The sequence below is a fragment of the Callorhinchus milii genome, unplaced genomic scaffold, assembly GCF_018977255.1.
Source record: "Callorhinchus milii isolate IMCB2004 unplaced genomic scaffold, IMCB_Cmil_1.0 Scaffold6, whole genome shotgun sequence".
NCBI classification, from domain to species: domain Eukaryota; kingdom Metazoa; phylum Chordata; class Chondrichthyes; order Chimaeriformes; family Callorhinchidae; genus Callorhinchus; species Callorhinchus milii.
The window spans coordinates 26,609,132-26,623,116 of record NW_024704747.1 but is presented as its reverse complement, the minus strand read 5'-3'; the positions used below and the strand labels follow the sequence as shown (position 1 = coordinate 26,623,116).

The 13,985-nt window shown below is 38.9% G+C and overlaps 1 protein-coding gene across 4 annotated transcripts in view; it reads left to right on the top strand.

The window, feature by feature from the left end:
• rapgef4a (Rap guanine nucleotide exchange factor 4a) overlaps window positions 1-13,985 on the top strand; it is a 57,343-nt gene that overhangs the window by 42,208 nt on the left and 1,150 nt on the right. For all 4 annotated transcript variants that reach the window (XM_007889999.2, XM_042336366.1, XM_007890004.2 and 1 more), the window contains 13 exons: window positions 229-317; window positions 2,436-2,472; window positions 2,651-2,729; window positions 4,627-4,773; window positions 5,592-5,689; window positions 6,752-6,877; window positions 8,413-8,591; window positions 10,644-10,734; window positions 11,603-11,653; window positions 12,505-12,592; window positions 12,874-12,938; window positions 13,215-13,269; window positions 13,658-13,985. The exon at window positions 13,658-13,985 is cut by the window's right edge and continues 1,150 nt beyond it. In XM_007889999.2, the coding sequence (XP_007888190.1) occupies window positions 229-317; window positions 2,436-2,472; window positions 2,651-2,729; window positions 4,627-4,773; window positions 5,592-5,689; window positions 6,752-6,877; window positions 8,413-8,591; window positions 10,644-10,734; window positions 11,603-11,653; window positions 12,505-12,592; window positions 12,874-12,938; window positions 13,215-13,269; window positions 13,658-13,782 (1,230 nt within the window). In that variant the 3' untranslated portion in view covers window positions 13,783-13,985. The remainder of the gene's footprint in view (window positions 1-228; window positions 318-2,435; window positions 2,473-2,650; window positions 2,730-4,626; window positions 4,774-5,591; window positions 5,690-6,751; window positions 6,878-8,412; window positions 8,592-10,643; window positions 10,735-11,602; window positions 11,654-12,504; window positions 12,593-12,873; window positions 12,939-13,214; window positions 13,270-13,657) is intronic.

The window sequence follows — 13,985 nt, the reverse complement described above, 5'->3', positions numbered from 1 at the left end:
TTCACTTTACAGTGTGTTCTATGAAGCGCTTTGGGATGTCCTCCCGACGTGAAAAGCGCTATATCAAATGCAATTATTATTATTATGGGAATTTCATTGATAAGCACATACGTAAAGCTTTGCTACAGTTCATGAACAATGCACGACAATCTTCGCAGAGTGCTATGGCTTTAAGCTGTTTCATCAGCAGCGAACACAGCAATTACCTGATTTGTTTCTGATTTGTAGGAATTCTACGTGTCGGTGTCGGATGATTCGCGAATGATTCCTGCTCTGAAGGAACAGCTTCCGGAGTTGGAGAAGCTGGTAAAACCAAAGTACGTCATTTCCTTTATTCGTTGCCAGACCTCAAAGTTGAAATAGCTTGATATCATTAATGGTTAGAAATGAGCCTTTTGTGTGTGGTTGCCAAGTTTTATCTTTGCTGTTGTGTTTAAATATTGAATCCAGTCCCACAACATAATGCCCTTGTTTGACGTGGTTGAATATGTACACAGAGTTGAGACCTCAGTCTACTGTTTGATGTTAGAATAGAGGATTTGTGATCACTACCTCCAGTCTCTACTGCGTACCGTCTTGTACTGCGTTTTGCCCACAAATGTTCCATAAGGGAGAAGAAGAAATGGTGATGTTGTACAAAGTTAAATTTAACTGATAGGAGGACAAAATCTGATGCTTTTGCTGGAGCCAACTCAGCCATCAAGTTGATGGCATTTTCAATAGGCTGGCTGAGTTTATATTCATAACCTGAAATGGAAAATGTTATCGGAATCAATCATCAAACCATCTAAGATTTAGTAACACTATTCCCCCCTCCCCCCGCTCCCTCCCAACCCATGTGTGTTAGCTTCCTACACTCTTTCAGAACACAACATGCCGTTGTACTGAACATTGGATGCTAGTCATAGATAAACCTCTTGCTTTTCAAGAGGGAGAGGGGAAAGGATGACTGAAAGCACTGTCAAAGAGGTACGTTTTTGAGATGGGCCTTGAACAAGGGAGGTAACTCGCGAGTCGGAATGGAGATCCAGAGAGCGGAGGCAGGTGGCTGAAGGCCCAGCTTCGTGACAGGGCGGGGGACACGAGGAGCCGGTTGACCGAAGGGAGTGGCTGGGTTCGGTATGACAGAAGGAAGTCAAAAAGTAGATGGGGTGAGATTGCGGAGAGATTTTATGATGACAATACTCAGTATGCAGCCAAACAAGTTAGTAATGATCAGCTGTTTTATAAGAGAGAAGAGAGCTACACAATGGTGGCAGTTGTGTTGTTCTGACCGGAAAGAGCAACGCTGAACAATGTGTATGCCCTGATAGCAAGACGTGTGCCAAAGGAAGGCAATCAAGCTTTGAAGTTGTTCATTCCTCCCTCCCTCCCTCCCCAAGGTGACTAAATAAACATTGGTTATCTCTAACCTTCAAACGCTTTCTTCTACTTCAATCATTTTCTGTCGCTCATAATTTCCCTTCTATAACTTGAGCACTTTGTTTTTGAATTTTACAGCCCCCACAATAGATAATGCCTGGAGAGACCAAAGTTACCGCTTTCTCAGTTTGCTTCCCAGGATACAGTAGCAGTTTTCCACAAGTAATAATTAACCCTTAAAAGTTGTCCAACTGAGATCTCCAAACAGCTCTCGATAAACAAAGTCACTGTGGAAACTAAGCCGTTAGTCCCTGGTTTGTGCTGCATTAGATGAATTCAGGAAACGTTGCACATTGGTTAAAAAGCATATTTGACTGAGTATTTTACTGGACTGAGAATTTTATTGTTTCCATGCCCATGATATGTGTGGCAGCCTGGCTCCGAGGTAGCTCTCTTGCCTCTGAATCAGAGAGTTGCGGGTTCAATCCCCAAATCGGGACTTGAACTCTCAAGCTGATACACCAATGCAGTGGTGGGGGGGGGTTGCATTTCTGGAGGTGCTGTCCTTCGGATGATATCTCACCTGCCCGTTCAGGTGGACGTTAAAGGTTCCATCCCACTATTCAATAAAAGAACAGAGTTTCCCCCTGTGCGAATTGGCTGCCACGTTTGCCCACAAGCACAGTCACCACATTTCACAGTAAATCCTGTGCGGCACTTTGGGACGTTCATCTCAACATGAGAGGACTATTATTAATATAAGGAACTTAACTATTTCCACGGAGGAGGTATATTAATCTTGCCATATTTCTGTAGAAATGCGTTCTAGGGCACTAGGTGGTGCTGTGTATTTGAAAATTGAGTGGTGATCCCATCGTTTCAAGGGAAGCCCATACAGATCGACCAGCCTTGTGTCTCTGATGCTTTTCAGTCAGCACAATGATGTGAGATTTTCTGTCACAAATTAATTCCATTTCCTTTGGTCGTTATTTATTGTCTCAGGAGGAAAAACAAAGGAATTGTATATTTTCCCTTAGCTATGTACATGCTCATACTGTGTATTTGTTGTGCAGTTTGGAAGAAGCAAGCAGCAAGACATCTCAGAAAAAGGTAAGAAAAGGGCGTAAATTGACTGCAATCTCTGGATGTTTGAGCGCAATCCTTTGTATTACTTCACCAAATAGTTTTTAAGTACTTTTCAAGTTTTTGTCTGAATGACGCGATTACAGTGTTCCATATTTGTAGCTGAGAAAACAACAACATTGTTCAATTTTTTTTTTATCTACAGCACAAAATTATTTTGCGCCAGTTCAGTATTGGTGAGGAAAGACTCCAAAAGCGACAACCTATAAGAAGTATCGATGAAAGTAAGTGATGGATTGAATGCGGGTTTGAAACTCTAGCATTGACAGCAAAATGTAACAAATGGCAATGTTTCCATTCATTACTACCTTGATAAAGCCCCACATCTGCCAAATATATCTGAATTCTTTAAATATATTTTCTGTCTAACCTATTTTGAAAGGTCTTGCTTGCTAATAGAGATTCACAATAATAATCACAGTCACATGCGGATACAATAGAACTTGTGGTTCCATGTGTGGGCAGTATGTGCATAATTCAGTCAAGGGGGTGAATTTTTAAAAAATATAACTACTTCATTTAAATCCCCAAAGACTATGTCCTGGCCCATTAGCCTAACTCTAAATACCCATTAGGCACTGTCATGTAGACAGACAAATGTGCTTAACTCTGCTAATAGCACAGTAAAACAAGCACAATTTGTGCTATATATGTTTTTATGGTGACTTTACACTTTTTGATCACCAAGTTATGCGTACTATTAGTTTGATTTACGTCAAAGCCGCCCAAAGTTTATTCCAGTTTTTGTTTGCTCGTTGAATGTACATGTTTTATGGTGAAAGGTATGGTTTGCATTAAATATGTACCCTGAAAATAGTTGATATAGTCCTTGATACCCACATTGTAAGGGGTATTTTCTATAGTAGCTCTACTAGTGAAAGATCCCTAAGTAATATTTTATTATGTAATGGACCATAGTATAATGGAAAAATGAATGCTAGAAAATGATTTCATAATTGAAAGTAACCAGGAATGCACTGTAAGAGAAACTGGTTACACATGAATCAAATGTTAGCAATATTACTCTAAACTATAATATCAGAGTGTATCACCATGGGTACTGCCTTGAGGCTGCAAGATTTCAAAACCCCAGCAATTAATTATTAAAAAGCTCATTTAAACAGATTAATAGCTGATTTTGCATTGTCATAAGGAAACTCAACAGGAGAACATGACCTTACGTGACACAATATGAATTGTGCTGCTATTATGATCACAGGTTAAACAATTATGGTAGTTAATTCTTTGTTTCAATTTAGTTTTCCTGAAATCCTGACCCGTTAAGAGTCAGATGTCCGTGTGCTATGTATTTCAGTTTTTAATATGTTCCACCACCCTTGGAATGGAGTAGTGTGAGATATGATCTTTATCAGGCCCCAGATGAGTTCAGCCATTCTCATTCCACTACTTTACATTAAATCCTCATCCCAAATCAGGATCATGGCTTTTTGAAGCATTTTCCCTATTTCCTTCCATTGAAATACATTCCATGGGTTTGGTAGCATTGAGGTCCCTCAGTCAGGGAAGCGTGTTCTTTATATCCTCGCCTGGGCAGGCAATAAGTGTTGGCAGGTATTTGATTTGACCATGGGAGGGCTTTGCAGCTGTGTCCAATTTAATCCTTGGTCGATGTACACACGTGCTCTTTCCAACAGGGGTCACTGAATAAGAATCGAGAATAGTAACCCTGGCTGATTCTCATCTCCTGGGCCAGTGTGGCTTGAGCTAGTCAGTCACTGCCATGGAAGCAAGAGGGTAGCATGTTTGGTCTCTATGTTCCTGTATAGGCAGAATGACCATTAGAAACATAGGAACAGGAGTAGGCCATTCAGCCCCCGCGAGCCTGTTCTGTAGTTCATTCTATTAGATCATGGCTGATCTGTACCTCAAGTCCAAACACCCGGCTCTGACCCATATCCCTCAGTAGCCTGACCTAACAAAGATCTATCCACCTCAGTCTTGAAAACTTGAATGGATTCAACATCTACATAGTGTAACATTTAGGAGCTCAATATGGGAAAGAAATGAGGACTTATTTTTTTTTAACCCCAATCTGAAATTGTCAATCAATATATTCTCTCTGTAATCATGCAGTTCCTCTATTTTTTTTTGTCCTTGTAGTTCTCTTCAAGGTTTACTGCGCTGATCATACGTACATCACAATCCGTGTGCCAGTCGCTGCCTCTGTAAAGGAAGTGATCAGTGCTGTAGCTGACAAACTTGGCTCAGGAGAAGACCTGATTCTGGTAAAAATCAGCTCAGCTGGAGGTAGGTACTTCCATATGCATTGTAAAACGTAAGCTTTTGAATTATATTTTATAGAGCTATCCAAAAGAATTGTGCTTGACTTTGTAATATAGTACTTCTAGTTATTTTGGTAAGGAGATCGTTTAGCTGCAGGGTCAATTTAATCGGCTACAAGGAATGAAAGTATTGACGCAAGCTTATTTCTGACTTAGAATTGTTCCCCATAAGCACTGAAGGGTTAAATTAATGGAGTTAAGTGGAGCCCAACTCATGCGTTCAGTCGAAAACCTATTGTTTCTTGAGTTCATTCTTTAAGGCAAAATAGTGCAAAAATAAACCGGCAATGAATGGTAATATTAAACGTTTCAACAATACATCAGTGCCAGGAGTGATGTGGTGTTTGTATGAATCATTCATTATTTAGCCATCTTACAACCTCTTAAAGTAACTTAACCTCCTTTAGGCCTCAGTGTGATAGCATGCGAGGTTCTTGCCCGAGACAGCAGGTGGGCACCTTGCCAAAACTGCTCTTAGGCAGGCTCGCTCGGCTACGTGTGTGTGTGTGTGTGTGAGCGAGGTTGTATAATGTGCCCTCTGATCTCTGCACGGAGAGGCATCCTGCTGCGTGTTCACCACAGCGCCCAAGATCAGGAAACCCCCATGTGGACGTTGACGGTCACAAATCACCCTCCGTGGGATCAGTGTATTTATGCACCGACATCAAAGCGTTGTGCCATCAACATCATTAAGTTTTAAAAAAAAATTAGATTGCATTAAGTGAGTAGGTTGACTTCAGCCGACAATTGACGTTTTCTCATTAATTCTTCCCTTTCTTTCAGAAAGAGTAGTACTGAAGCCTAATGATGTTTCAGTTTTCACTAGTTTGAATGTAAATGGCCGCCTGTTTGTCTGCCCGAGGGAACATTTTGACTCTCTGGTATGTAAGCTCTGAATATCAGTAATGTAAATACTTCAACCAGGAACAGCGAACAAAATCAATCTATTTCAGATTAAAATGAGAAACTCATTCGTATCAGATTTAAACTGGTTGATGATAAACATCATCAACTTTAGAAAGCCAGAGAGCCCTTTGCAATATTACAGACTCTTAAAACGAAATACCTGAGGTATATTGAGTTATTGTTACGATCTTCCCCAAAGATAGTAGTATTATTACTATTTTATTCTTTATTATTTAATCAAAATGCTTGGCTGGCTGTTTTAACTTATCCACAATATCTCTTCTCTGTCATGTTTATCTGCTGACCATATCCTCCACAGTCGATTGTCTTTGTAAACGTGGAATTGATGTTGAATCACAACAACAGTTGTTACTTTTTTACTACATCAACAACAAAATTACATTTGTACAGCGCCTTTCATGTCGGGAGGACGTCCCAAGGCGCTGGACAGACAGAGTTTCGGGGTGAGGGACTGGGGGAGGGCAGGGGGGCAAGCAGGGAGATCGAAAGCATGGTCGAAGAGGACTTTAGGGCACTTTACTACAGGGCACTTTAGACCCTTTATTTTAACTATATTAGAAATGACGATGATTAAGTGCAGGTTATGAGAATATAATTTTCACAGTTTTAGTTTTCTAGTTCCTAAGCCAACACATAAATAATATCTCAGGATACAATGTGTAGTCTCGTAAGCGACTGCCAAGGACAATGAAGTTGAATTGGATGGATCTTAGTCTACCTTCGTTGAGCAAATTCTTATCTTATGTTCTAAGCCTTCTTGCCAAATACAATAACACTGAAAAGTTCTTGCTGTAGTCACAGACGGCCTTTGCTTGGTTAGAATCTGGTCCTTTTTCACACTGAATTTCCTTTGTAATTGTTAAAAAAAAAAATAATGACACATTGAGTTTGCACTCTCTGTGGATTATGTCAATCAAGGGTGTGATTTTTTTTCTCGTCAAGTCATTTTCTATTTTTTTTTGTAATGAAAGTTGTTTTTTTCTATTCCATGTTTGTCTTTCTTTGATTTTTCGCAGACTCCACTGCCTGAACAAGAAGGGCTGTCTACTGGAACAATGACAATTTTTGAATTAATGAGTTCTAAAGATTTGGCCCACCAGATAACAATATATGATTGGGAGCTGTTCAATTGTGTCCATGAGGTATGCATCTGGATCAAACGCAATTGCAAACATCGAGCAATTGCATTTTTTTCAGGCAATTAATTTCCGTACAGTTTTGCTAGTTTAAAATAACAAGCGATTCAGTAGTAATACAGACTTTCACTGCAATTTTTACGTCTAGCTAATATTAAAATTGCGCTAAGGCACCAATTTTATATTGAATTGTGTTTTGAAAAAGAAAAGTAAAGATCACATATGGATTGCTCCTATATGATTAGTATTGCTAATTGACATTGAAGTGCTGTGCCTCAGGGAAAGAGACATTTAATATCTCAAGTTCTTTCACAAATAATTGCTGCCTAGTGTAATGACTAGTTTTGCCCATTGCTTTACATTTTTCTTGAAACTAATACAGTGGCTAAAGTTTGAGGAAAAGGTGTCAACCATCTGAGGAATTGATTTTAAATAGCAATTATTTAAAAATAATTGAGACATCTCAATGCCGTGATAAGGCGCTATATCAAATGCAAGTATTATTAATTAGAACTATTTTACTAATGTCTTATGCTTGGAGTAGCAGCAGTGTGGTGACTTATTCCTGCTGTCTTAGATTTAGTGTTATAAAATGAATGCATTGTTTATTCCTCCTGGCACGAAAGCATGAATGCAGATTAAATTTTTGTGAATTACAGTACTTGAACTTGGAGTATAAACTAAAAAAAAATCAGATGAATCCAGCATCCCACTTGAATGTTTTACAGGAAAAAAATGACCTGTGCGTAATCAGCTGGAACTTGACATGAGGCAAAATATCTTCCCTTAAAAAGCTAGGAAATGCTGTGATACAATAGAAACAAGTGGTGTTTTGGCACCAGAAATGGTTAGATGTTTAATACCAAGATTTTTGGTACTTTGCCAGTGACTTCAATGCAACTGCTTTCTGTTTCAATTTGTGGAGACTGGTTCCTATTAAGATAGAGAAAATCCTTTTCAAAGTACACATACGTACCCAGTGAATCCACAAGAATTCTGGTAGACGTTTAAGGTTTTTCAAATATTTTGTTGAGTAACAACTTTCTACATAGCCTTTGAAGTTTTCTAGTTTTTTTCCTCCCCTCCCCCACCATCTCCCTCTTTATATTAAGTCCTCGACATGAAGATCAACATGATTGGCTTTTTGCCATTATCCAATTGGTAGCCATGGGACAGTAGATAGATCCATCCTGGGGTGACATACCCTCTAATTTCCACCTTTCCTCCTGTGGGGAAATAAAGGGGTCTGTGCAGATCAGAAACGTGCTGTGAAAATTGCTTGTACAATGTTATATTCTAGCACAATGTGCATTTTTACAGCTCCAATACTCAATGTCATACTTTGCCAAATACTCGTCAAATCTTTCCCAATTTGAAACGCGCTAAGTTTTTTTTTTAAGTTGTTTTGTAAACGAAAATTTACCTTTAAAAACATTTGGCAAGTCACTAAATTATTGAAGTGTATTTTCAAACTGTAAGCATAATAATCTATGATTTAATATTGCTGATAAACTCACTGCAAGTTTGCTTACCTTCACAAGCTGGAACTAGTGTATCATACATTTGGAAGACAGAACTTCAAGAAGACCACAGCTAATCTGGATCTGTTCCTGAGAAGATTTAACGAGATTCAGTTCTGGGTTGTAACTGAGACCTGCCTCTGTCCTCAGCTCAGCAAACGTGTCCAGCTTCTGAAGAAGTTTATCAAAGTCGCAGCTCAGTAAGTATCCTAGGTTTTACGCACAATAATTTACCTTTTTCAATGAAAAAAAGCAATAATTCCAAAGCGTATAAAATTGGTAATCCTGTATTGCTGCAGCATTCTTGTATGTGAGAAATTGCAGTGAATTTTGCATGTTCTTCACAGGTGAGGAGAATCTCATAACTCAGAAGCTTCAAGTAAACAAGAGCGGGTTCTCCTCAGAGTGGCAGTTAATGGGGCATTTGGGAGATTTGGCATTTACTGTGACCAAACAAACAGATACACCAAATATCTGATCATGTAATGCAGTCCCTTTCCTGTGTACTGACCGGCATTGTTATTGTATCGCATTCTTAACCTTAACCCTTGCAATCGGGGGTGGACTGGGTATATGGGAAATTGGGAAATTTGCTGAGTGCCAATATCAATGGTTCCTGAGCCCTCCCTCGCTCCCCCCTCCCCATGATTGGTGAGGAAAATCTCATGGTTGCAAGTAAACAAGGTTGTGGTGTGCTAGGATTGACTGCTACCCCAGATTCCACCTTTGAAGGAGGAAGCACTAATGCAACAATACATGCTTGGCTACCACCAAATAGTTACCCCTGTGATACATTCCCTGACGTCTCCTATTTAAACCACAAACTGTTTGCTGTGCTCTGCTATTGTGTTTTTTCCCCCCTTGGTGCTAAGCCTGTGTAAAAATTTCAGCATGCACGAGGGAATGTGTTGGAGAGGAACATGCTTTGAATGCTATTTTTTTTTCCTTTTGTCGTTTGGAGCAAATAATTAACTGAAAGCCAATGTAGAGTGATTGAGCTCATCTCACTGGAGCCAACTTCCAACCATTCAACAGGATTCATTCCCTACTGCAGTGCAATCTGCACAACGTCCCATGTCTGCTAGGAAAACAATATATTTGCGATTGACGTATGTGTTGAATCAGAGGAACAGTTTTAATGAGCAGTGGAACTCCCACGATGACACAGCACACCTCTGTGGAGGGGATTCAGGCTGCATTGTCATGAGCAGAAAGGTGCAGAAATAGACTGATTGAATCTTGACTAGAATAGCATCCTATTGGGCTTGCAAGGTAACATTTTCATCTTTGCCGGTTGCTTGAATGGATTATCTTGAAGCAATGGGGTGCCTTACCCGAAGGATTATTCCACTAACCTGGTCAATAGCAGTAAAGTCCACCAATTTGTCACTAACTTGTCATCAAAGCAGTTTATTATTTTCTGAAGGCAAGCTGTTGAGTGAGGCAGGGATTCAAAATGCTTCACTATTTTATGCAAACTTTCATCCGACACTATGTAAATACTCCAACTGGTGGAACCATTGCTCAGTGGGTAGGATGTGGGCAAGAGGATGGGGGTAATTACTCTCACGCCTTTCATGCTGAGCTGTGATGCTCTGGGTTAGGGTGAGGATGTCAAATGACTATCCTCCTTGGGTGGGAGAAGGAGAGGGAGATGTTAAGCAGGGTCTCCTTGAAGTTGAGCTGGCTCCAAGGCTTGGCGATGGGGAATGTTGGAATCAAGTTTAACCCTCCATAGTCCTGAACCACACGAGTCCATTGTACTGCAGGATACAGCTGATCGATCGGTAGTTAATCTAATTCATCATATTGGAAGGACAAACCGGTCACTAGGAATAAAGATTCAAGGGGCTCAGCTATTGATAACCCTGGAAAACAAAGGCATAACTGATAGGATGGTCCTAGCTTGTGGGAATGTTGGCTTTTATGAGTTCATCATTGCATTGTTTGGACAATCCTGTTAATTATATTTTCAATCCAGAAGTCATGAGCTGAAGTGAAAACTCACAACCAAAACACAAATCCAAAGCCCTTTTTTATCATGCCTGTACAATATATTTTAGCTGAAAATTCCATCCAAGAAATAAATTCTCTGCAAACGTACATTATGTGTAAACACAGTTTATGTAATGAAAAATTAAGTAGTTAACTGCATACTACCAACTCAATGCAGTTGTGTGTTTGCAAAAGTCAGACTAATGGTAGTAATTGCTAGTTCTCTATTGATATTTCCAATATGATTTCCTTTTCAGTTGCAAAGAATACAGAAACCTGAACTCCTTTTTTGCTATTGTAATGGGACTGAGCAACGTGGCTGTGAGTCGTCTCTCGCAGACATGGGAGGTAGGTACTTTCATCAGCATAATGTACTTTAAGATCCATTTGTATTGATTAGAAGTTAATTTGCAACTAAATAGAGGCACGCAGCTTCGAGTACTTACAAAATTGCGTTGAATTATATTCTATCCAAAGCAGCTTGATTTAGAACTCGTATCATACATGTGGTTTAAGCTCCTGTACCTAAGGGCGCTTGTGAAAGCTTATAAATACCCTACTTCTATTGGCAAATTTCAAATGGCACATATAGGCAGTTTTATTTTGTGTGGATCATTTTATGCTTCCAGTATTGAAACTGCCCTTTGGACATATTTCCCCTTTAATAATGTATATCCGAACCAATTGATGAAATATTTTAATGAACTGAGCAGTGTAGGACCATCAATCTATATTGATTTAAATGAAAACTCCCCTCACACTGGGAAATGTTCCCCAGGCTCTGCTGGTTATTATTACACAAACCACCAAAGCGCGGCAGGTACACAGTAATCCAAAGCAGATTGGAGATGTAGACATGTACTCAAACCTATCAATTAAAGCCATAAGAGGTAGCTTTAGAAATACTGCACTACTTTTTTTGAACAAAACGTACACATTTTATACTAAAAGGCCCCAGTATTTTTTTACCCCAAACCGTAAATGAATAATTTCTGGTATTCGTAAAGATTTGCTTGTTTCTGCTTGAAGTGATATTTCAAGGTTTATAAGTACATCCTAACCAGGAATGATATTTGCTAAACGCGTACTCTCATAAAGCAGGTTACCCAACTAACCTCACTTGTGGGAAGTTTTGTAAAGTTACATTGCTGCCTGTGACTCTGTTGTAACATCTGTGTTTGTCGTACAGTATAACAATCCGGCATTATCTTCACAGAAACTTCCAAGCAAGTTCAAGAAGATCTATTCGGAATTTGAAAGTTTGATGGTTTGTATACAACTTTTAAAGAGTATTGAAGATGATGATCCGTTTATCAACTTTGCTTAATCAGGAGTTGAGTTATGATGGAACAGCTGTATGGCATTGGCACGTTGGCTTCTTATTCTGAATTATATCCAATGGGAGTTGGCTGGTTTCCCAACCCTCAAACGTTTAAATATGAGGAGAACAAAAAGCTGTGTTTAACAGCAAATGGAGCTGGAGCTTCCAACTACTCACAAAGACAAAAAAAAATATCATTTCCGTACAATTAGTAAGGCACCCAGATACCCTTTGTTTCATTCGCTCCTACCTATTCCATTTTTTTTCTCAATTATATTCTGTTCTTTCTTGTTGTCCCTTCATCGCAGTTTGCGGTTTCTTTGTTGCGGTTTCCGTGTTCTCTCTTCCCTCTTTATCCTTATTGCGACCTCTTTTCTGTCCCCCTGTTTTTTTTTTTAAAAAAAATTCTCTCTCTGTTTCACTCCCTTTCCTCGTTTAATCTTTCTCCCGCGTGATATCGCACTCATAACATCACCTCGTTGAGAACTGCTGACATCAGAAAAAGAACAACTGTACTCGCTCCAAACCTCACTCTTCCCAGGATACCCGATAAGTGTTCCACAAGTATATTAGGAGTGCTACAGTCAATTTATAGCAGTACGTGTCAATGAGCCTTTTATCCTTACGGTCAATTTCCTAGCTGTGCGGGCTGTATATTTCGCTGAAAGTTAAAGCTCCTGTTATACTGTATCTAGAAACTACGCTTTTGTTTTGATTCCTGCAAACTTTTTTTCCCTCTGCATGAAATAAATATTGAATACAAACGTGAAATTAATTTACTGAACACTCCTCTTCAGGATCCCTCCAGGAACCACAGAGCTTACAGGCTGACAGTAGCTAAGCTGGAATCGCCCATCATTCCCTTCATGCCTTTACTTATAAAAGGTAAACCACATCCTAGTTTTCATGTGTTCACGTTTCAGTGCAAAGCCAGTTCGGTCGAGCCAAAAGATTGCAAATATTTTTTGTATTGTTGTACTGGTGCCTCCAATATTGTGATGTCGCTATATAAATAATTACAATAAATAGTTAAAAATGGTTTTGCTGCGTTATCGAATAATCAGTTAAAGAACAGTCTGTGTTTGTGTGTGTAGATGTGAATGCAGTTTGAGATCTTACATTTTTTTAATAAAAATTGCTTATAACCTGCATTTCTTTCTTTATAGATATGACATTTACTCACGAAGGCAACAAAACTTTCATCGATAATCTTGTCAATTTTGAAAAAATGGTAAGCTTCCAAATGTTGGGACTTTTATGTGTTTTTTTTTGTTAACCTGTTATCCAACTGGGTATAATAGTAACTTTCAAAAATAAAGCGATTGGTACAAATATCAATCACATGTTGATTGATTCCAAGATATTTTGGAATTAATTATGTTTTGGCAAAAACATGATTTTGTTGACTGCTGGTTCTTTTCTTTGATAACAAATGTAATAGATTTTCTAAGAAGGTTAGTAAATGCCCATTCTTCGGTTGATTTTGTGTTTTTTAAAACTCTTTCAGCATATGATTGGAAATACCATCAGAACAGTGAGATACTGCAGAAGTCAATCTTTCAGTAAGTTCCTAATATATAGAAGTGAGCACATTGCTGTTAAAATCTTCATTTTTATTCTCTCTGGGTCAAAAATACCAAAGGATTCAAAAGGTTTATTTCTTTCCCTAGCCCATGATTCTATTCGAAAAGAGAAGAGAGTTTCTCCCAATGTCCTGGCGTAAAATCCCCCAAATAAAATTGGTCATTCACTTCATGACTGACAGTGGAACATTGTTGTGCACTAATTGGCTGCTGAATTTGTCGACAAATAATAGTCACTGCACTTTACAGTGATCACTTTGAGATGTCCTCCTGACATGAAAGACTCTCTATCAAATGTAAAGAATATTTATTACTGTACTCAATATTTCAGGTTTCTTTTAATCTAACAATGTTTCTGCTTCTTTAGATACAGATTCCATTGCAAACAAGAACCATCAGGATGTGCGGGTGTATGTCCGACAGCTAAATGTAATTGATAATCAGAGGACTTTATCACAACTGTCTCACAGGCTGGAGCCACGTCGATCCTAAAGACCTACATTTCCTACTAGATAATATTTATTGTATTGTAGCACAAAGGGCATTTCATGGTTTGCAGTATTAAGAATAAACGTTAATGGAACTGGGCTGTATTGTAACCGCCTTCATTCCAGAGAGAAGTTGATGGTTCTGGATTGGAATCAACTTTTAAGTCCCTACTTTTTAGCTAAACTGCCTCTTCTTCTAAGATTTGA